Genomic DNA, 23,864 nt, shown 5'->3' with positions numbered 1-23,864 from the left:
CTTCTCTTATTATTCTACAGGGTGAACCATTTATATGGATACACCGTAATAAAATGTGAATGGTTGGTGATATTAAAGTCCTGTTTGTGGCACATTAGTATATGTGAGGGGGCAAACTCCTCACGATGGGTGGTGACCATGATGGCCATTTAGAAGTCGGCCATTTTGGATGCAACTTTTGTTTTTTCAATAGGAAGAGGACCATGTGACACATCAAACTTATTGGTAATATCACAAGAAAAACAATGCTGTGCTTGGTTTCAATGTAACTTTATTCTTTCATGAGTTATTTACAAGTTTCTCTTTGTTCACAGCCATTGACATGTCAAAGAGGTTAACACGTGAGGAGTGAATCGAAATCGTGTTGATATCTAGTGAACGCAGTAACCGGGTCATTGCAGCAGATTTCAATGCAAGACACCCTACGAGACCACCCATCTCCCATGCTACAGTTAGCAAACTTCTTGCTAAGTTTCGTGAAACTGGTTTAGTGTTGGATTTGCCAAAATGTGGATGCAAGAAAACTGTCACTAATGAAGAAACATCAGTGGCTGTCCTAGCTTCTTTCAGCAAGAGCCCACAGCATAGCACTCGCTAACCCACATTGGATCGATCCCTCCAAGACTGTTGGAATAACAGAAGTGATGGTTTGGTGTGGTATATGGGGTACAACGATAGTGGGTCCATTCTTCATCAATGGAAACCTCATGGCCACTGGATACTTGAAATTGCTACATGATGATGTGTTTCCCTCTTTATTCACTGAAGCTGGCACGTTCCCTGAGTTTTTCCAGCAAGATGGTGCAACCTGTCACGGCTGCCGAGGCGAGCCGTGTGGAGTTAGAAGAAGGACCCAAGATGCATGCAGTGGATGAGATGCCGTTGAGTTTATTAACAGAGGTGTAGTGGCAAACAGACAGTGGGGCATAACAAATAACTGAAAACACCTAAACTGGGAGAACTAAAAAATAACAGCCCTAGGAGCATACGACAAAGGGCAGAGAGGCAGACGACGAGCAGGACACCGAGTAACACAGACTGGCACGGAGGAACACAGACGAACCGGCAACAGGCAGAAGAACACACTGGGCTTAAATACACACACCAGTAATCAGGGGATGAGAGACAGGAGGGCAACACAGCTGGGAGGAATCTGAGCTGACGGGACAGGGGAAACGTAAACTGAGCACACTCACATATGACACAGACCTTCACAATAAAACATCACACGCAGGCTCGACATCGAGAGACAGACAGGAAATGACATAAGAAACTAAACCCGCATCTTAAACCCAGATAAACAGAAACATGGAACTCTAATAATAAACATCATAATCATCATCATAAACACAACAAGAGAACAAGAAAACAATCCCCGATGCAAACTAAAACCCAAACATAATAAAACTCAAAATACTGACCCAGAACCGTGACAGCACCACCTCATTATGGGTGCCAGGTCCGAGCATTCCTAGATGAACAGTTTCCTGGAAAGTGGATTGGTCGTCGTGGGCCAGTTGAATGGCCCCCAAGGTCTCCCGATCTGACCCCCTTAGACTTTTATCTTTGGGGTCATCTGAAGGCAATTGTCTATGGTGTGAATATATGAGATGTGCAGCACCTGAAACTACGGATACTGGATGCCTGTGATGGCATTTCTCCTGCGGTGTTGCTATCAGTGTGTGAAGAGTGGGAGAAGAGGGTTGCATTGACAATCCAACACAATGGGCAGCACATTGAACACATTTTATAAGTGGCCAGAAACTTGTAAATAACCCATGAAAGAATGAAGTTACATTGAAACCAAGCACACCATTGTTTTTCTTGTGACATTACCAATAAGTTTGATGTGTCACGTGGCCCTCTTCCTATTGAAAAAACAAAAGTTGCATCCAAGATGGCCGACTTCTAAATGGCCATCATGGTCACCACCCATCGTGAGGAGTTTGCCCCCTCACATATACTGATGTGCTACAAACAGGACTTTAATATCGCCAACCATTCCCATTTTATTACGGTGTATCCATATAAATGGTCCACCCTGTACTTTAACCTAAAAATCAGGACCCATTATTGAATCAACAGCTTGTGTCTTGCCTTTAAAGTAACATAACTGATTTTTACTCCACTAGTTTGCTCGTTCTACACCCTAGAAGACGTTGTGTATAGTATTTAAATACAGCGACTTGTTTCACTCAGGATTACTTAAGCTTTCATCCAACTTTAATGTGGCCCAACCTTTATTTCTGCATTTGCTTGGGTGTCTCCTAACGGGGTGGCAAGTAAGTGAAGGCGACCATCAGTTTTCCTTTTCAAAACGGTTTTGTTGCATTGCTAGATGTTGTATATGACAGTGACTCAAGATATTGGTCATTATCCAATTCAAATAAACTTGAGTGTTAAATCACCAAAAATTTATATCTTCTTATATCTCTCCCCTGTATAATATCAGTTAACATTTTGATAGACAAGTCCATTGTCTCTCAGATTCTCTCTGGCTCCTGATTATCATCTAAGGGCTGGGTTTCTTTGGCTGTTGTCATGGAGCCCAGCCTTTGAGCAGCACAAACAGAGGTGTGTGTGTGCGTGTGTGTGTGGTGTGTGTGTGTGCTTATGTGGTTATGTATACTGACTTACTTTCTGTACCTTCACAGTGTACTGTGTCAGTGAACTGAGTGACTCATGGATGAAGGTGAGACTGAGTCGGAAGTGAGTAGGGGACAAAAAGAATATATAAATAACTAAAAGATCAGAAGGATGCCTCCAAAAAGGAAAAACGATGCTATAATTCAGGCTGAAGATGGTGAGAAGATGTTTTAATGCTATTATAGGGAAAACTGACTCATTCATTCATTGCTATATTTATTTAAACATTTGAATCTAAATGGTTGTATTCATGCATCTGTTCAGTTGGGATGGAGGTGGATGCTACGTTGGACAGTGGGAGTGAAGGTAAGTCATATGGGACAATTTTTCTGTCTTTAGTTTAATTTAATAAAAAACGTTTTGAAAATGTTTATAGCTTTTAAGGCATTTTCGGCCCTTTTTGTCAGTTCTTATTGTTGATGGTTGTATTTGTTCAGGGACATGTTATTGCATTTTCAATATCAAACCTTGTGTAAAAAAATAATATATATTTGTATGTGTGTGTGTGTGTGTGTCTTAGATGAGACCAGAAGGAGAAGCAAAAACAGAAGAGCCAAAGCACAGCGTAAAACCAAACAGGTCAGTGATGATGAGGATGATGAAGAAGATGAAGATGAGGCACCGAGGAAAAGGGGACGAAGGAAGAGGACCAAGCCCCAAGACAGTGACCAAGACGATGAGGAAGACAAACGAAGGGTGAGACAGAAAGGAGCCAAAGCTCCCAGGAGGAAAGCTGCAAATGAGGAGCGTGATGAGGAGAGCGAAGAAGATCAGGGTAAAAGGAAGAAAGGAGGAAGAGCGCCTTCCAAACAGGAGAAAGAGGATCAGAATAAGGAGAAGAAGGGAAATGTTAAAGGCAAAGACGAGACAAATAAAGGCAGTGAGAAGGACAAGAAAAAGAAGAATGGAAAGCAGAGCAGGTGCAGTATTCTCTGAGAGCTGTATTTCACCTACGGTTTCGTCCATAAATATTTACAGATATAGGTGTTTTTTTTTTCTTGGCTCTGTAAATTACCACTATGAAATTTAATTCAAACAACTCAGATGCAGTTGAAGTGCAGACTTTCAGCCTTAATTCAGTGGGTTGTCCAAAATAAATTGCATAAAAATTTGAGGGACTAAAGCAATTTCTTTAAACACAATCCCTTCATTTCAGGGGCTCAAAAGTAATTGGACAAATTAAATAACTGAAAATAAAATGTTCATTTCTAATACTTGGTTGAAAACCTTTTGCTGACAATGATGGCATGAAGTCTTGAGCTCATGGACATCACCAGATGCTGTTTTATTTCCTTTTAAATGCTCTGTCAGGCCTTTAATGCAGCGGCTGTATGTTTTGGGTTATTGTCCATCTGTACTATCAAATGCCAATCAATTTGACCGCATTGCTGGGACGGGATTGCTGTTATCAAATTCAAAACGTGCTTCAAAATGGTACATCTTCACATTTACACATCTGTTGTCTTTGTTCCATTGTGAATAAAATATGTGTTTATGAGATTTGCTACTCAATGCATTGTGTTTTTATTTACATTTTACACAGAATCCCAGCTTTTTTGGAACTGGGGTTAAGTGAACACTGCACCGTGTGCAGTTAGATATAAATCTACTAATTAAAACCACCAGGAAAGCTTTTCTTGAGGTGATGAATCGTGTGAGAATTATGCCTTCTCAAAGTCATTGCGAGTGACGGTTGCTTCCCTTTGGCAGCTCTCCAGCTTCTTCCTCTGAAGACGAGTCTGAAGACGAGTCTGATGAAGAGTCGATGTCAGAGAGAGAGATCGCTGCCCTGAAAGAACAAGTAGAAGAAAAGAAGAAGCTGATTGCTACATTAAGGAACAAACCTTGGCGGATGAAGAGGAGGCTCGTACTGCTAAAGTAAAAATGAAAACAAAAAACTGTGGCCAACTCTTAATCCTCTTCTTTGGCCTGCTTTTTGTTACAACCGTAACTTCTGTTCATTAAAGATGTTGTTCATTTTGAGTGCCTTTTTAAAATTGCTTATTACTCCATTTTTGCTGGTGCACATTTTCTTTTAATACCATGTGAAGTTGGACATTTATTATTAAATCTTGCTCACTGCTACTTTACCTCTTTGGTACTTCCACTCATCAATGCTCAACTATACAAACAGACAAAACTACTTTAAAAAAATGTGTTTTTAGACAGGGCAAAGCATGTTTCTTCTTTTGAGTCCTGCAACCTATGCAAATGTTTAGATCTAGGCTTTTATTCATCTACAGTGCATCTGGAAAGTATTCACAGCACTTCACTTGTTCCACATTGTTTTACAGCCTTATTCCAATATTCCAACATAATCTGTAAATGGAAGAAGTTTGGGACCACCAGGACTCTTCCTAGAGCTGACCGCATGGCCAATCTGAGTGATCGGGTAGAAGGGCCTTAGACAGGGAGGTGACTGAGAACCTGATGGTCATTTTGACAGAGTTCCAGTATTGTTCTGTGGAGAAAGGAGAACCTTTCACAAGGACATCCATTTCTGCAGCACACCACCAATCAGGCCCATGTGGCAGAATGGCCAGACAGAAGCCACCTGAATGCCAACTCGTTGGCCCGTCATGTCTGCATCATCATGCAGACACCTCTCATCACCTGGCCAATACCATTCCTACAGTGAAGCATGGTGGTGGCATCATCATGCTGTGGCGATGTTTTTCAGCAGCAGGAACTAGATGCTTTATGGACCTCAGACTGGTCTGGTTTATGTTCCAGCAAGACTGCGACCCTAAACGCACAGCCAGGATGACAAGAGTGGCTTTGTGACCGCTCTGTGAATGTCCTTGAGTGGCCAACTCTGAGCCCAGACTTGAAGCACAGTCATCTGAATATGGCTGTGCTCTCCATCCAATCTGATGGAAGGGTTCTGAAAAGAAGAATGGGAGAAACTGCCCAGAAATAGGTGTTTCAAGCTTGTAGCATCATAATCATAAAGACTTGAGGCTACAATCATTGCTAAAGTATTGAGCAAAGTGTGAGAATACTTACAGTACATGTATGTGATTTTTGCAAGAATTTCGAGGAAAATTTTGTTTATTCAACATCACAATGGACATATTGAATGCAGAACAAAATGAACTTAATCCATTTTGGAACAAGGCTGTAACATGACAAAATGTGAAACAAGTGAAGTGGTCTGAACACTTTCTGGATGCACTGTATGGAAATTCTGCCCTTTGTGGAATTTGTATACATGACAACAGGGTCCTATAAAATCTCAGCACAAGCCAAGCTGGCTGTATCTCAGCCTGTTAGATATGTTAGAAGACAGCAAACTGTTCTGGCTTCCTAGCCAGGGGTAAGGCTTGTGTAAGTCAGTGTGTGTTTGTGAGGTAAGTATGTATGTTTGTTATGTATGTAGGCAAGTTTCTGGAAAGGGAACATGATAGCCGAGTTGCCTTAACTTTTCATGAGCTTGACACTGTTTAATGCATGTTGTTGTGGTGAGCTGACCTCCTGCTTGCCGTGTCTTCCTGCCAGTGCTCTTAACATATGCAGCGTGTCATCAATCAGTAAATCATTCCAAACCTGTTGTTTGTACATCCTGTTCACTAACTAAATAATTAATTCACTGAGTAGATCATGATTTTCAGTTGGATGTGGGCATGGATGGTATTTCATTGCTGAACATTTGTGTACTGCCTGAAACAGGGAGGCCCAGGAGTTTGTTGAAAAATTCGAAGGTGCTCTCGGGAAAGGAAGAGGCAAGAAGTTGTATGCGTTTAAAGTCATGATGACCAAGGTAATGTCCTCACTGTGCAAAATGCATTGATTTATAATTTGAGTAATATTGTTTAAGTTTGCTTCTCTGCACTCTCCCCTAGAAACTTATCAAGTTTAATCGGGACTTTGAGAACTTCAAAACAGCTTGTATACCCTGGGAGAGGAAGATAAAGGAAGTAGAAAGTTGGTACCACAAAACCAAATAATCACTAAGCTATAATCTTACATTTGCTAATAAGCTGTCCTCACAATTATGTATTTTCACCCCACCCCCTTCCCCCCAGGTCATTTTGGATCATCGGTGGCATCTTACTTCATTTTTCTGAGGTGGATGTATGGCCTGAACCTGATCCTGTTCGGGTTCATGTTTGGTCTGGTGGTGCTGCCAGAGGTAGGCTTTGTCTATATGTATGCTAGCAGCCAATAGCTAATGTGGCAAATGCTGAGCTCTCTCCATCCATCTCTCCATCCCTCTTCTCTGCATTTAGGTTCTCATGGGTCTCCCCTATGGCTCCATTCCCCGGAAAACTGTGCCACGATCTGAACAGGACACAGCCATGGACTTCTCAGTGCTCTTTGACTTTGGTGTGAGGATCCTAGCTTCATGCATCCCTTAATTCATTTTTTCCTCACACACGAGCTCTCTTTTTTCCCCAGACTGGCTAACAGTAGTTTTTGCCCTTATACCAAAGAAAAGAAAAATACATTTTTTTTTAAATTTCTAATACTTGTTTTTTTTTTTTTTTTTTTTAACTTTTGATAATGTTTTGGTAAGATCTGGTGACTGTGGATGCCATAAGAGTTCAGTTAACTCAGTGTCAAGTTCAAGTAGCCAGCCTGAGTTTCTTGTTCTTAGATGAGGGGAGCATCACCTGCTGTTGTAGCTCACCTGCTTCAAGGTTTAAGATGTTTAGAGAGGCTTTCTGCATATCTTGGTTTTAGTTCCCTTTCTATCAGCTTAAAGGCTTCTTGCCATTCTCCTCTGACCTCTGGCATTGAAACAGCATTTTATCCCAGAAAATTACAGCTCACTGGATATTTTCTCTTTTTTGGACCATTCTCTATAAACTCTAGAGATGGTTGTGTAGGAAGGCACAAGTTGATCAGCAGTTTCTGAACTACTCAGACCGGCCTGCTGGCACCAACAAGAATTCCTGGATCACTTAAATCACTTTCTTCTGAATTCTGGTACTCAATTTGAACTTCATGGCAGCACAATGGTGGTTATGAGGATCAGCACCTCCAAATCTGAGGCCATGGTTCTCAGCCGGAAAAGGGTGGAGTGCCCACTCCGGGTCGGGGATGAGTTCCTGCCCCAAGTGGAGGAGTTCAAGTATCTCGGGGTCTTGTTCGCAAGTGATGGGAGAAGGGAGCCGGAGATCGACAGACGGATTGGGGCTGCAGCTGCAGTAATGCGGACGCCGCACCGGTCCGTCGTGGTGAAGAGGGAGCTGAGTGTAAAAGCGAAGCTCTCAATTTACCGGTCAATCTACGTCCCTACCCTCACCTATGGCCACGAGCTGTGGGTAGTGACCGAAAGAACGAGATCGCGGATACAGGCGGCAGAAATGAGCTTCCTCCGAAGGGTGGCTGGCCTCTCCCTTAGAGATAGGGTAAGAAGTTCGGCCATCCGGGAGGGGCTCAGAGTAGAGCCGCTGCTGCTCCACATCGAAAGGAGCCAGCTGAGGTGGTTCGGGCATCTGACAAGGATGCCCCCTGGGCGCCTCCTGGGTGAGGTGTTCCAGGCATGTCCCACCGGGAGGAGGCCCCGGGGCAGACCCAGGACACGCTGGAGAGATTATATCTCTCGGCTGGCCTGGGAACGCCTTGGTATTCCCCCGGATAAACTGGAGGAGGTGGCTGGGGAGAGGAAGGTCTGGGCCTCTTTGCTTAGGCTGCTGCCCCCGCGACCCAGCCTCGGATAAAGCAGATGAAAATGGATGGATGGATGGACAATGGTGCTTAGCACTGATACCTCAAGGCAAGAACAGTCATGAGTTTGACTACATCATCTGGGTGGGGTTGGGTTAATTAGTGCTTCTTAATTGCCCAAATGTGTAAGTCTGAATGGTTGTCTGTCGCTCTGTGTTAGCCCTGTGTCAGGGTGGCAGCTTGCTCAGGGTGTACCCTGCCTGTTGCCCTATTTTAGCTGGGATAGGCTCCAGCCCCCTGTGACCCTGATAAGCAGAAGAGAATGAACATTCGCATGTTAGCAATATAGATAGCAGCCTTTACACCCTCAGAGATGATAGCATGGCTGTTTCAGTCACCATTTTGATATTTTCTAATGTTATTTATACATTGGTGTGGTGAGAAACTTACCTTGAGTACAGACTGTATTTGCATGTATGCGTGACTATACCTTTCTGTTTCTCATCAACAGGGATACTGCAAGTACTCTATTTTGTTTTATGGCTACTACAACAACGAACGAAACATTGGCGTGCTGAAGTTCAGACTCCCTCTGTCATACCTGCTCACTGGTGTTGGAATATTTGGATACAGCCTAATGGTTGTCATTAGAATGTAGGCAAGACATATGCGGGCATTCAGATGAAAATCATGTAGAAGTTTTTTTTTTTTTTTTAGGGTTTCTTTATCATTTCTTTTTGTTTGTCTCTTCAGGATGGCTCGTAATGCAAATGAGGGAGGAGATGGGGGTGATGAAGGAGAGTTCACCTTCAGCTGGAAGATGTTCACCAGCTGGGACTACCTCATAGGAAACCCCGAAACTGCAGATAATAAGTACGCCTCCATAACCACCAGCTTTAAGGTTAGCGTGTGTGTGTGCATGTTGGAGGATTTTCAGAAGGAAGTTTTCATATGTGGTGTAAATAAAATAGGTCCATGTTGGGCATGTCATTCCTGCTGCCAGCAAACACATCCCACTTGTTAATTTGCCACTGATTTCTCCATCCCCTATAGTGTTACAGCGAAGAGAGAGGTGCGAGCATAATGTACTCCACGTCAACATTTTCATATGCTGAGCCCCAATTTAAGATGGTTAATCATAAAAATCTACTTAATAAGGAAAGTGGGGAAAACTGTCCTGGCGCCATTTGCAGGGAGATTTAAACTTCTGAAATGTGAAGGTGCTAAATTGTGTAACTTGAAACTGAAAGAGATCTTAAGTGCTTCTTTATTTGTAATGCAGGAGTCCATTGTAGATGAAAAGGAGAACCAGAAGGATGAAAACATCCATCTCCAACGTTTCCTCAGGATTCTGGCAAATATTATGATCCTGTGCTGTCTCGGTGGCAGTGGTTATCTCATCTACTTTGTGGTGAAACGTTCTCAGGATTTTGCTAAGATGGATCCAGCGTCTCTCACGTGGTTTCAAAACAACGAGGCAGGTTTACACTGAGCACATGGTGTTCTTTTCCGACACAAGGAGCGATGAAAAGTTGGGATAGTTGAGGCTTGAAAAAATAAATGTTTACATTCTCTCTTGTCTTTTGTATCAGGTGGAGTTTGTGATGTCTCTATTGGGACTAGTGTGTCCTCCACTGTTTGAAACCATTGCAGAGTTGGAAGATTATCATCCCCGTATTGCCCTTAAGTGGCAGCTGGGGAGAATTTTTGCCCTCTTCCTGGGAAATCTTTACACCTTCCTCTTTGCTCTCTTTGATGAAGTTAATGACAAGGTATGGCTGATGTGCCTTCATGCATTAGTTACAGTTGCATTTATACACTGATGTGAAAAGTAATGTACACTGCAGAAGTCTTGGTTTTTTTGCATATTTGTCACACATGTTTAGACACATTTATGAGGACAGAAAATTGACATGCCACTATACGTGTGTTGACCAACAGTCACTTGGGGACAAAATGTGCGTCCCCACAACGTTGAAGGCACTTTTGATGCTCGAAATGTGGTTTTAGTGTCAGGGTTACAATTAGGTCATGGTTAGGTTTAGGCTGAGGATTAAGGTTAGGCATTCATTTATTGATGATGACGGTTAGGGTAAGCGGCTAGGGAAAGCATTATGTCAATTAGATATCCTTGCTAAGATATGAAAATGAGTGTGTGTGTTTGTGTGTATGTGTGTGAAATATTGCCCCCTAAACCTCATAGCCGGTTATGCAGGTTTTGTTTTCCTCAGTCAGATCCTGGCTACTGTTCCTGTGTTTGTGCTAAATTAAGCGACAGTGGTATCGGACCTTTAACTCACATCTTAAGCAGAAAATAAACAGTCCTTCCCAAATTCCCAATAATCAGTTATTTTTAAAAACCTGGAAACTACATTTATGTGTGTATGAAATATGCTACATGAACACTGACACCTTAATTTTTCTTTGATGCATTAAATGTTTTTCAGCTGGAAACGGAGCAGGAGCTCAAGAATGCCACTGAATGGGCTATACATGAGTACAATGCCAACTACAGCTCCTACTACAACACGACGGATGTGCCTCCACTGGTCGTGAATCCTGCAGATGCTGTCAGAGGACCTTGTTGGGAGACTGCAGTGGGAATAGTTAGTAGAAGCTTTATGTATAACAGTGCTGAGGGAAACACATTACAAAGTACTGCATTACTGTAATTACACTAAATTGTCTGTAACACAATAATCACATCACAGTTACTCATAGAATCACCGGTCACAATTTGTGTTGCACAAGTTCATTAATAACCTGCATAGTTAAAAAAATAAATCTCCAAACTGGTCTATTTATCTATGCTAGTGCAGTGATCAGTGCAACATTGTTTCAATTTGGTAGGGGTCATAGACTCTACATATGTTCTGCCCATGATGCTGACTAATTTCATTACATGTAAATGTTCCATGTAATCTTGTTACATAGGTACATTATAAAATGTGAATTTTCTGATCAAACAAAACTTATTTGATTGGTATATATTTAGTTCATACCAAGCATATTCCCTTAAAAATTAAGTATTTGAATAAATAAACATTTGATTTTAAGTATTTGGGGACAACATCACAATTCTTTCTTTTCTTTATGTCTTTACTTTTACCTTGCAGGAATTTGTGAAACTTATCGTATCAGACATGCAGGTAACCTTTTTGACTATCTTGATCGGTGACTTTGCGCGAGCTATCATTGTTCGCTTCCTCAACTACTGCTGGTGCTGGGACCTGGAGGCCGGATTCGTGAGTACTCCTAATTGTGTGTCAGTGGGTCACAGTGTCCCGTGCCCTTAACATATGTCCATCTTAGTTTGTTTGACTGAAATAATGTCGTGCTCATCAGCAATGTTTGCAGGGAACAGGCCTCAGCAGGCCTCAAAACTGATTGTTGCTCAATTGCCGTTAACACAATTAAAATAAATAAATAAATAAAACGTTTAAGTCTGCACTTGCACCACTTGTCTCAAGTCCTGCATGGGAATTTAAGGTGATTGTGTCAGTTTAAGTAGTGGTTATGTCATTATCATTCAGGTATTACTGAACACATGAACAGAGGAGGAGGTGCAGAGTTTCTGCTTTAATTCAAGGGTTTACCACCGCAGTTCGTAATGCATCTACATCAACCTGATACTTTGCAATGACATCTGGCAAGACAGGTGATCCTGAACATAGAATGAAACAGGACACTACAATGAGAACTTAATTACAGAGTGAAAGAGAGAGAGAGCAACAAATGCAAAGTGTATTGACCTGCTGTTTATTAATTCAGGAGTACATGCAAATCATGTTGTTTGTGTGTTTATTCCAGCCATCATATGCAGAGTTTGACATCAGTGGGAATGTGCTGGGGCTTATCTTCAATCAAGGAATGATATGGTGAATTACTCCATCGATGATTTTATTTTCTGACTCCTTTCTGCTTCACTGGAGATTCTCTAATGAGATGAATAGCTCACTAATAAGCTTCCCTCTGCTGAAACACAGCTCACGTTTCTTTGATCCGCCTATCATTAATGCAGCAATCACAAAATCTCTAATAACACTAATTACACTATTCAGTGGCTGATTAGTTTGAAATTGCATCGTGATCTTTTTCCTTTTTGAACAGTGTTGCTTAATATGTTGTTTTTCTTAGGATGGGAGCATTTTACGCTCCAGGTCTGGTGGGTCTGAATGTGCTGCGTCTCCTGACGTCGATGTACTTCCAGTGCTGGGCAGTGATGGCCTGTAATGTTCCTCACAAGCGAGTTTTCAAGGCATCGAGGTCCAACAACTTCTACATGGGCCTGCTGCTCCTCGTGCTCTTCCTTAGCTTGCTTCCTGTCGTTTACACGATAATGACCCTGCCCCCGTCCTTCGACTGTGGTCCATTCAGGTCAGTATGAGGTTAAAATAAGAGATCTAAGGTGGTGCATGAATATCTTTTTTCTTTTTCTGCAGATTTACATTTTTTATTCGGTTAATAATCTGCATGAACAAGCTTATTCAGATTCACTAGATGATCATTAACATAATTATTAGAGTCAACTTAAAGAATGAACATAATAAAATTTTTTAATCTGCAGCGTCTTGGCAGGTTTCTCAAGCATACTTCTGCATGCACATGTTTTTTTTTGTTTTTGTGTTTTTTTAAATCCAAGGGTTAGTAACAATAATGATAACAGCAACAATATCCCCCCAGTGGTCAGGACAGGATGTACGATGTGGTTATGGAGACTATAACACAGGATTTACCAGCTTTCATAGGGACCATTTTTACATATGCCACCAATCCTGGACTCATCATGCCTGTCGTCCTCCTCATGGTGTAAGTATAATTTAAATAATAAGTCAAACATGGCTTCTGTACCTGCTAAATGAAGATACATTTTTACATTTTGTGTGTTTTTAAGCGTGCATGATAAATGTAAGAAAACAAATGAAACCTTTTGTGCACTGCTAATATATTTAAGGTTGCCTACACAATCTTATTATTTATTTAGAAAAACAAATTGTGTGCATTTCAGTTGTCTCTATCTTAGTGAATACTGATAATGTGGTGATGTTACCCTTACACTGTCTTTTTTGACACTACCACACAGTGGCAGCAAAAGTCAGCCTTTCTTGGAGGAGTACAGTGAAAATGTGGGCCGTGATAATCGGAGGGTAGTCTTGGTTGGTCTCTATGGAATGTGTTTGTCAGATACTCACCCAGATGAGGATCTGAAGAATTCAGAGAGTAGAGAGATTTTAAGGTGTCCATCTGTTCCTGATTTTGTGGTGTGGCGGATCACATTGTCCTAACTGAGTGGCACTGATTTTGAGGAATTCACTTTAGCCCCACATCACAACAAGAGTCCCCTCAAGGTGCTTTATATTGGAAGGTAAAAACCCTACGATAATACAGAGAAAATCCCAACAATCAGATGACCCCTTATGAACAGGCAATGGACAGGAAAAACTCCCTTATAACAGGAAGAAACCTTGGGCAGAACCAGACTTAATGAGGGGCGGCCATCTGCCGCAACCGACTGGGGATGAGGGCAGGGAAAGAGGACAAAAGCAGTACCAGTGGCATCTATAGTTGTGGTGAAGATGTGGTCAAGTAAGCAAACACATTTTACAGTTAACAAACAATCTCTTTTCTTAATAAATTTAATTACTGTGGTCAGCTGGCAGGTCTAGTTTCTGTACAGGTGCTCCTAAAGAAAGGACCAGCTTTAATCCTCCATTTAAATTTAAATCCACAAATAAAACATGTGTGCTGTCCTGTGGATTTTTTTTGTTAGTCTTTATCCTTGTTATGGCTCTTAATGGGGAAAACGCATGCTTGTGAATATTTTTGTGGTAGTTGCCGTACAAACATCTCTGTCATCTCTTCTCACAAGCAACAAGTTTCCCTGCAGACAAACCCAACCTAGCTTTCTTGCTTTTTACACCTGGCTCAGTATTTTGAATTTTCCATTCTTCCATTTGTTTTTGTGGCCTACCCCGTGGCAGGTGGCTACAGTGGATACTTTTTGTGCTGTCTTTCTCATATGCATGTAGCTGGCCTGAGCCCTGGAGTGGTATATCTAAGCAGGCAGCTTAAGTTTCAGGAGGCTATTCATTAGCTGCTTTTCAGTGTAGTGGCATTTTATTTGCTCACCCTAAGCTTTCTGGCAAGAAAACCAGTGTTTGCGAACAGTGTTTTGTTTCCACTCTGACATTATCACATTACGTTTGGGTAGATAACAAAGAGCAGATAAGCTACCTGTGCAGCTTATGAATTTAACAACAGTTCTTTTAAACTTGTAACTGATGAGGCGAAGTAACACACGTCATGGCACCCAGACAAAATATAAATTTGCCTAAAATTTCCATGATCAGTGCATGTACATAAACACAGAACAAAATGACAGAACAATATGATCTAGCACTGTGTGCAAAGCCTGACTGTAATCTAATCCATCTGCAGTGGCACAGTAAAAGACTTATACTGTGTAACAGGTTGGCCATCTACTACCTTAACACAGTGTCAAAGGGATACCAACAGGCAAACCTGGACCTTAAAAAGAAGATGAAAATGGTCAGTATGAATTTCTCTTAATTTCCTATATTTAAGCAAAAGTTCAAGATTAGATTCAAATCAAATGACTGTCGGGTTTGTTGGTCATCACTTCAGGCCCGAGACGAGGAGAAGAACCGCAGGAACAACAAGGACAGCACTAATCAAGTAATGAAAGACTTGGAGGACCTTCTGCCAAATAAATCTCTAATACCGCCTCCCACTGAGGAAGAGCCGCCTCATGGTACACTCATATACAGGCTTCAGCTGCATATACTGTAGGATAATTAACACCCCACTGACCTGACCACGTTTTCCAACTCTCAATCTGTCTTTTTAGATATTGTAATTGAGAAGGGAAGCAAGTCTACCAAAATGAAGCCAGGATCAGCGGGGAAAGGGGTCAACCTGCAAAAGGAGGTGTCACTGGCTGCCACAAACCCCAGAGGGCCAGTAGCCCATCCTCCTCGGGCACGGGGAGGGCCTCCTGGACATCTCAGGGGCCCTCTACCTGGGCCTGGCAGAGGGAGAGGTCGGGGCGCTCCTCCGAGGACATAAGAAGCATGATTCACAGTTACAGATATCTGCTAGGATGGCTCCAGCTGCATATGGAGGAGGAATCAATTTGGGGTTTACTGCAATGATGCAAATGAACACAAATTTCATAACATCATTTCTTATTGGAATTTTATTATATGAATGAAAAGCATTCAATTAGTATTTTCAACATGGTAGATGAGACATCAGTCATACCTAACACTGGAAAAAGTCTGTAGTTAATGCAGCGACTCAGTTAAAAGATACAGAAATGGTGTGTTATCTGTGTCAGTAGTATTACAACTGCAAAAATGTCAACAAACTCTATGTCTCAGCAACTTCTACCAAGGACTCGGCTTTTTTTCCTGTTTACTACAGTGGAATCAGTCTACAGTTTACTGCTTATCTATACAGACGACTGATTTCATGTGGAAATCCCTGTACATAGTTTTTAAAGTGACTTTCTAATTTTTTGCATGACATCTATTAAAATGTTCTATTTATGAAAAATTGCCATTTACGGTGTAACTAAACTATCAAACACACGAGAAGCAAAACTTCAAAGAACAATCTGTTTACAAACCTGTACACTAGAGGACCACCATAGATAAAAGTCATGTAACCCTGGCGGTATATGACAAAAATAAAGAAAGTCTGTGCAGAAAATGGAATAAATATTCACAAAGTGGCTACAAAACATGCAGGTGCAGCATGATCTAATGATCTGACTCTGGCTGATGGTTTAAACAGGAGAAATGTAGACTGGCAGTATCATGAGCGCTTCTGTGATATTCTGATTGTGACTGCCTTGATTTCAGTGTACTCCTGCAGTGCATATTCCCCCCTGAAATAAGAAAAACAAGCACTACTGATTAAAAAGAGAAAGAGTTTACTAGTCAAGTTGCAGCGCATTGTTACAAAGTCTCAAAGCAACGATTACGTAGTTGTTTGATGGACATTAATGCAGCAAATGTAAAGGTTAATTTCCTTAGATTTCAAAATGGCAACACTCACAGTTCTCTCCCATTCCCAGACATCTTGAAGCCACCAAATGGACACTGAATACTCATGGCATTGTAGCAGTTCACCCTAGAATTAAAGCAGCATTAGTTTCACCTTATTCCTTAAAAACAGGCATACAATAGTAGTAGCTGCACTATTCCAAAGTCTAATGGGACTTTAAGAGAGGCTTCAGTTATCATGCTCTGTGCAAAGGATGTGATCCATACCAGACCATGCCGGCTTGCAGAGCAGAGGAGACTGTAAGGGCTTTGTTGATGTCATTAGTGAAGACTCCTGCTGCCAACCCGTATTGTGTGGCATTGGCTCTCTCGATGACTTCACTTATGCTGCGGAAACACATAATCTGCTGCACCGGGCCAAATATCTGCAAGAGGATGGTAGAGAAATCTTACAAAAGCAAAAAAATGAGCAGTAGAATTAGACTACGTATTTTAATATGTGCTCCACCGTTGGGGGTGTGAGTACCTCTTCTTTAGCGATACGCATATGGTCTCTGACATTTGAGAACACGGTGGGTTGGATGAAAAGTCCCTGCTGACCCCCTGGAGAGCCACCGCACTCCAGAGTTGCACCTTCTCTCTTCCCGCTTTCTATTAGCTCCATTATCTTATTAAACTGCTTCTGGTTGATCTGAGGAAAAAATAAACAAAGCTCATATTATTCTGACCTGTCTGACTTGTTAGTTGGTGTAACAGTATTCAGGCCACAGTATACCTGTGGTCCCTGGTCCACGCCTGGCAAGAGTGGGTTTCCCAGGACTTTGGATCTGGCTTTCTCTACACTGCGGCGGACAAATTCCTCGTAGATTGGTTCCTCTACAAACACCCTGGATCCTGCCAGACAGCACTGGCCCTGATTGAAGAACAGACCACTGTGTGCCTGCTCCACTGCGTACTCTACTGCAAGACATATACACAGAAAAGCCACCTTTAACTGCTGGTAGTTGGCAGATTTCTTTTTAACAACAGATGCCCTTTGTGACACGACCCCAAAGGGATTCTTCTACTCCCAGGTTCAAACGAGGGATCATTCACTTGTTAGGGAAAACCACTACAGTAAGATAATACTACTACAAGATATATCATATAAAGATATCAAATCTAAAAGAAAGATTTATACACCACAAGTGTGACTTAATATGGTGCTGCACTTTATTTGTTCAATTCAGAAATGGTTAGACATGGTAAAGGTATAAAAGAATATGACATTTAAAGAGAGAAATGTGACGTAATCAAGTGAAAAAAGGTCCCACTCACAGTCACAGTCTGCAAAGACAATATTAGGATTTTTTCCACCAAGTTCCAGTGTGACTCTCTTCAGGTTGCTTTCACCTGCAGCCTTCTGGATGAGTTTTCCAACCTGGTAACCAGTGACAACCATGTGAGCTGCATGGTTACAGTAAAGGAGTTCATTTGTACATGAGTGAAATGCACAAAACCAGAAGAGAGCAAGCTGTTCACACAGACACACTGTGCTGAGATTTATACTAACAGCAGTAGATCCGGTAAAGGCTACTTTGTCTATATCCATGTGGTGAGAAATGGCACAGCCTGCTGTCTGACCATAACCAGGCAACACATTAACCACTCCAGGAGGAAACCCAGCCTGAACACAGAGAGTTGAAAAGAGAGCCACTCAGTCATCTTCTTTCAGTAAGAAATGGACTTGCGCCAGTTTTTGCACTTATATAATTGCATAAGATTGTTGTGGGTGATTAGTAATTTGAATCTAACTACCTCTTTGATGAGTGCAGCCATATGCAGAGCTGATAAAGGGGTCTGTTCAGCTGGCTTGATGACTACAGTGTTCCCACAGCACAGAGCAGGAGCAATCTTCCACACGAACATCATCAGTGGGAAGTTCCACTGAATGCCAAAGTGCAAACTCAATTTTCAGTTTTCGCTTCATAAGACTTTTTGGCTTAAAAGATTTATGTGATAATGAATGTGACACAATCAGAACCAATCAACAAATTATCTCAGGTTCAGCTAAAAAACAGGTTAAAATTTTTTTCACCACATTCAGGACCATTACTTTACTCACAGCTGGCTGAATGTAAACACTGAAAAAACACAAAAACTTGGTAACATAACAGTTGAATGTTTGCCATCCTTTAGTGTTTATTTCACTTACAGGAATGATCTGACCACATACTCCAATGGGCTCATGCCGTGTGTAGGTAAAATATTCTCCATCTAAAAAACAAAAAAAGAAAAAACACACACAGTTCATTTATTATAGCACTGAATGCATCCAGTTTTTGTTGTGCTGATGGTTTTAAATATGGAAACACGTGTAACCTCTGATCTAAATTAAAAAAAACGAATTTAACTCACCTACGGGGATGGTTTTTCCGTGAATCTTGTCTGCCCAGCCGCTGTAATATCTCAAGGTCTTGATTGTAGCCATCAGATCTACAAAATATGCCACGAGGAAAACTTTGCCACAGTTTAGAGCTTCTAGTGTCTGGAAAACAAGAAAAAAAGCACACACAGCGTCATTATAATCCAGTCGTGATGTTTTGTGGAGCAACATTTACTGATGATTTACTTCAGGTACGTGTATGTGTGTTTCTCACCGCTAGCAAGAGCCGGTCTCGCTCCACCAAGTCAGCAAGTCTGTTAAGTAAATGGCCTCGGTCTGAGGCATCCATGGATCTCCACGGTGATCCCATCTGGAAAGCAGCTCTGGCACTCCTCACTGCCTTGTCTACATCGTCCTGTTATTAGCACAAGTTAAGGAGGTTTCCACCACAATCACGCCAGATCAAGTTTATGTGTTTACTTGAAAAATTTGCTTTAAGGAGATTCCCAATCTACACAGCATACAACACGTTAGACGTTGTACAAAAAAGTGCTCACAATGTAAGTCATAATAATGCTCCATAAACATTCAAAAGTTTTTCTTGTAAAGCTCATCTAACTTACTAGCGACGTGTAAAATACTCACTGAGTCGGCCTCCTCCACTTCACACAGCAGCTTCTCGGTGGTGGGATTATACACAGGAATCTTTCTGCCACTGCATGACTCATGCCACTCGTTACCGATGAACACCTGATGGTGAAAGATAGAGACAAAGATTGTGTGATATATCCCCCTCACTCTTTGACTTTACAGTGATAAGCACACAGTGTGGGGTATCATCTCTGAATGCTGTTCCAGGTAATTACTGCATCCTAACTGATAAAGGACTGGTAAATATTTCCTATATTCAAATTATTTCATCTTATAAATATGCTTTGCTTCTTGGCTTGCAGCTTACCTTAGTGTAAACAATTTGGGGGTTTGCAATTGGAGTGGGCAGTGCATTTGTCTCCAATCCATCTGCATTCTGGGAATTGTGGTCCTGGTGGTTGAACCCATTTCCAGACTGATGTTCATAACCATTGGCTGGCTGGGAGCTCAGGCTGTAATTTTTTCTTTCTGAAAAAACAAAAAACAGAAATGGAACACAATGTTGTTCAAGTCTCTTTGTCTGATTAGGTGTGTGAATACACAGATACATACACACACACACACGTGATTGCGAAAGCTAACATTTGGGTCACTGAGTGAGGATAGTAACCCTGTGCACACGATGCTATCCCAACCCAGTGGAGTAAATAGAAACTGTGCCAAATTAGTTATTGGCATTGTCAGCTTTTTTAAACCGGATGGTCAAGGGTCATGACCACGCACTGACATGGTTTGCTAGCTCAGAAGAATGGACTAGACCTTAATTAAACTGAGAGAATCTGAGAACATCAAGTGCTGTGCCAGGGCAAAATATGAGCAGAGGTGCATTTCACTGTAATTGCTGAAAAACCTGATCATGCATGGGCTCATATGGAAGAAACAAGTTTAATTAAGGCATTGTGGATTTCTGTGTCAGATAAAAGACAGTTTGAATATGTTACTATATCACTTGTATAATTTTGTAGAGAAGCCAGACAATAGATTATGTATACATAACTATGTGTCAATATAGCACTTACAGACTTTTAAATCTGGCAAATTAAGCCTATTACTTTTGAACATTTATGTCTGTCACAATAATAAAATAATGATAATAATTATTTTTATTTTTATTATTATAAAAGCACTTTTATCTGGTCTTTCAACAAACATTAGAAAATGGTTGTGGAATTACATTACGTAAACATAAAAAATTGTTCTACCTGTGGGTGATGCTGATGCAGTTCCCCCCGACTGGTGTATTCCCACTCCGATCACAGGCATGTTGCAGCTGCTCTCTCCTTCCTCTCGGTGTCAGCTGACCGGAGAGTCTCCGAGCTTCTTTATATACTTTCAGCTCTCAGCGTCAGAAAGCAGAAATGCGCAGGATTGCGCGCTGTCACAGAAGGATTTCTCCTGGGTCATTTGAGGGTCTGCCTGCACGTGCAAATAACCATTAAGATGGACCCAATCCCAGTTTACCTCATGTGTCCCGGGAGGCGGCAAGCTCACTAATCATCTGACGTGACAATGGAAGTACAGTATGGTTAGACACATTTTTAATTATTAGCCATTTTTGCAATCAGCGGGAATTTATCAACTTGACAGTGTTTAAATAATTCTTCTACTTCACTATTTTTATTCCTTCACTACAATTTGAATCCTGCAGATTTACTATTACTGCTTATTAATATTTTACTCAGAAAGCTTCTAGTACACTGGCAATAAATAATAAATAAATAATTAGCACCATCTATATCAGAATACTGATTGGTGGTAATATAAAGGGACTCTGTGGATAATTTTAACACCCCTGAGTTACATTTTTCTGCTAAGCTAAGATTATTAGATGTTATCTTACCTTGTTAAATCTTTGTTAAATCTTTCTGTGCATAAATCTTCCATTTCAAAATCGCCTTAAGTTAAGCACACTTCTAAACATTTACCAAGATAATTTTACAATACAATAAACTTTTTAGATGTTGAAGAGGAAGAACCAAGCCCGAAAATCTTGAAAATCTTGAATTTGCCATCATTTTTACTTCTGTCTTCTATGAATCAGTTCAGCCCAGTTGCCTGGTTAGACCCACCTCCAAGTCAACAAGCATAATTGGGAAGATGTTTGCTTTGATAAGGGGCCTCCTGCTGCTTCACTGTCTCCCAGGAACAATGTGATCACATAATTTTGTCTGGTGTGCCCATTTTCTGTCTCGATATACACACATCCTTTTGAGAATTATCCCCTTTGACAACACAACCTGATTTAACCCTCATTAAACAAAGAGAAGATTTGTAGAGCTGCATCTAGGGAGTGTTGAAAACATAGTGAAAACCATCCTCCCATACTAATGCGTTCACCTCTTATTTGTCACACACTTGACTTGAAGCCTTTTTCTATGAAAGAGTTTGGACTGGAACTACAGCACACTGTAAATAAGTAACCTAGATTCTTTGGGTCTACTTATCTCCAAAGGGTTTGTTCCTCATTAGGGAAGCACATAGTCAATGTTGATCAACACATACTCGATCCTAGTGTCAGGTGGGGTCTGCGTAGGTTAGCTATACATTGAGCATGTACACAAACTCATTCAGACGTTTTGAATGGAGTATTAAATCTGTAACTCTGGCCTTGTTTTAATGTTCGAACATATGGAGCACAATTGCTTCATAGAAATTCTACCATCCAGAGAGTCAGTGTGTGTCTGCCAGAGTTAAGGACAAAACTGGACTGCCTCTGTCTACATAGGATGTGGACCACCAGGTCAAAGGAGCTGTCGGTCGGCCTCAGACGCCCGTGTGTCCCACAGCTGAACTTGACCTAAATTGACAGTTTGATAGAGGGCAAGAAAAAAGAAAGGGAATAAAAAATGGAAAGTAGGAGATGGTGAAAGAACTGGAGACAGTGCAGTCATGCATGGGGTGGCTGTAGCTCAGGTGGCAGAGCAGGTCAGCCACTAATCAGAAGGTCGGTGGTTTGATCCCAGGCTGCCTCCTGGCTGCATGCTAAATATCCTTGGGCAAAATACTAACTCCATGTTTGCCTACTGGTGGTGGTCATAGGGCCCGGTGGCACCAGTGTCTGGCAGCCTCGCCTCTGTCAGTGAGCCCCAGGCCACCTGTGGCTACAATGTAGCTTGCCATTGCCAGTGTGTGAATGGGGAATGACTGAATGTAGTGTAAAGTGCTTTGGGGTCCTTAGGGACTGAGTACAGCGCTATACAAATGCAGGCCATTTACATTTTTACCATGAGAATGAGAGAAAAGGTGAGTGAGCAGTGTGGGGATGAACAAAAAGTATTTGACCAGCATAATATAATCTGCAGTATGATCATTGCTTTAACCATGTAACAGATAGCTTTAAGATGGCCTTAAGATGTTATGCATACAGTTATTATGTTGACCTTGTATTCCAGGTGCAGTTATAACTATTTTATACATATTGCATATCTGTGCTTATTTGAGTTGATGTTCAGGTTCTTTAAAGGTCTTAAGCTTCACTGACGTGACTGTTCAGGTGATACATGCTGAGGGAAAACTAGAACATAGAAGGAATTGCAATACATGCTTACAAAACACTTATATCAGGTCATTTTATATTAAGGTTTTAGTAGAGGTTCTTGGTTAAAACATTTATTTAGTAGAAGACATACACATAGTCTCAGTGAGCTTCTGGTCTAGTGAAAGGTCAGAAGTGCAACAGGTGAATTGGGAAAGAGCATTTGAGGACGAGACACAGACAGTAGGAGGTGAAGAGGTGACACAAAGAGCATGTGAGGTCAACACATACACACACATTAGTTAGACTTATTTAGAGGAGAGATTAGTTATGTCTCGACAAGAAAGAGGAACAATTCACTTTGAGACAAGAACGGAAAGTACCAGCCATAAAAATAGAAGATGATTTTCTGGGTGAAAAGTCATGGTGATGTTGATCTGATCTATGTATAAAATGTATCGGTGACGCATGAAGGGGCGTCAGTAAACAAACCCTGATGCTATAAAATATCTGTTCATGCTTTGATTAAGTCGAGGACTACTGGCTGTCTGCGTACAGAGTGTCTTCCCACACGTGTGTTCATTAAAATCATTGTTGGACCAAGAGCTTCTGGACCAAGAGTGGTTTGTACTCTCCCTCCTCAATTGTGAACCTTAACATTTGGGGGCTTCGTCCGGTGGTTGAGGAGGGGTAGATGGAGAAATTTGGTCTTAGGTGGTCTGACGGGCAGACATGAATTCCAGTGGTCGAAGTGAGTGGGCATAAGCCGGCTTATCCAAAAGGTAAGGCACTACCTGTTGAATTATTTCCAAAGTGTGCCAAATTGGACATGATAAAATTTAAGTCTACTCACTGAAGTTACTGGTGGATGTCTGTTTTGATTTTGATGAAAATCTCATGAGTTGATGCAGCTAGAGTTCTGCTAAGAAGAAATGAAAGTAGTTAAGAGTCTGATAAGAAAAGTTTAAATACTGGGTTGAAGTCCCAAAGAAATTGAGTTCGAGTCTCAAGTAGTTTGGTAGGGAATTGGTTATTGTGTTGGTTAGAGTCCAAATTTGGTCATAAGAGTGGACCTGAGCGGTCATTT

At 41.4% G+C, this 23,864-nt stretch overlaps 2 protein-coding genes across 2 annotated transcripts; one reads left to right on the top strand and one right to left on the bottom strand.

Moving 5' to 3' along the window:
* Nucleotides 1–2,665: 2,665 nt before the first annotated feature.
* On the top strand, nt 2,666–15,409 carry LOC146656839 (transmembrane channel-like protein 2-B). The gene is made up of 20 exons (XM_085426853.1): nt 2,666–2,803; nt 2,911–2,952; nt 3,167–3,566; nt 4,357–4,524; nt 6,316–6,406; nt 6,489–6,570; nt 6,672–6,778; nt 6,876–6,974; nt 8,771–8,913; nt 9,013–9,160; nt 9,542–9,736; nt 9,852–10,031; nt 10,707–10,865; nt 11,376–11,504; nt 12,070–12,137; nt 12,397–12,636; nt 12,943–13,068; nt 14,730–14,808; nt 14,905–15,031; nt 15,128–15,409. Exons 1-20 carry the CDS (start codon nt 2,758–2,760, stop codon nt 15,343–15,345), a joined length of 2,847 nt encoding a protein of 948 aa, XP_085282979.1. The 5' UTR covers nt 2,666–2,757; the 3' UTR covers nt 15,346–15,409.
* A 510-nt stretch (nt 15,410–15,919) lies between these two features.
* Nucleotides 15,920–20,712, bottom strand: LOC146656838 (aldehyde dehydrogenase 1A1-like). Its single transcript, XM_085426852.1, has 14 exons — nt 20,505–20,712; nt 19,610–19,770; nt 19,297–19,401; nt 18,926–19,066; nt 18,684–18,813; nt 18,481–18,542; nt 18,084–18,212; nt 17,839–17,952; nt 17,604–17,706; nt 17,062–17,246; nt 16,813–16,977; nt 16,554–16,711; nt 16,339–16,413; nt 15,920–16,168 (listed from the first exon to the last, which is right to left on the bottom strand). The coding sequence occupies exons 1-14, from the start codon at nt 20,563–20,565 to the stop codon at nt 16,096–16,098; spliced, it is 1,662 nt and encodes a 553-aa protein (XP_085282978.1). The 5' UTR covers nt 20,566–20,712; the 3' UTR covers nt 15,920–16,095.
* Between the last annotated feature and the right edge of the window lie 3,152 nt (nt 20,713–23,864).

Source organism: Rhamphochromis longiceps, linkage group LG12, assembly GCF_057381845.1.
Source record: "Rhamphochromis longiceps isolate RC_006_pf linkage group LG12, R_longiceps_female_GT1.1, whole genome shotgun sequence".
NCBI lineage: Eukaryota > Metazoa > Chordata > Actinopteri > Cichliformes > Cichlidae > Rhamphochromis > Rhamphochromis longiceps.
This window is presented reverse-complemented; position numbering and strand designations above follow the sequence as displayed.

What these genes read in the sequence shown, in the direction of transcription:
- LOC146656839 (XM_085426853.1), top strand. Translation starts at nt 2,758, where the DNA reads ATGCCTCCAAAAAGGAAAAACGATGCTATAATTCAGGCTGAAGATG. An exon ending in GGGAGACTGCAGTGGGAATA is followed by an intron (nt 10,866 to 11,375) that starts GTTAGTAGAAGC and finishes TTTACCTTGCAG; the next exon opens with GAATTTGTGAAACTTATCGT. An exon ending in TTCAATCAAGGAATGATATG is followed by an intron (nt 12,138 to 12,396) that starts GTGAATTACTCC and finishes TGTTTTTCTTAG; the next exon opens with GATGGGAGCATTTTACGCTC.
- LOC146656838 (XM_085426852.1), bottom strand. Translation starts at nt 20,565, where the DNA reads ATGCCTGTGATCGGAGTGGGAATACACCAGTCGGGGGGAACTGCATCA. An exon ending in CCCAAATTGTTTACACTAAG is followed by an intron (nt 19,402 to 19,609) that starts GTAAGCTGCAAG and finishes TTTCACCATCAG; the next exon opens with GTGTTCATCGGTAACGAGTG. An exon ending in TATGTGGTCAGATCATTCCT is followed by an intron (nt 18,213 to 18,480) that starts GTAAGTGAAATA and finishes TTTGGCATTCAG; the next exon opens with TGGAACTTCCCACTGATGAT.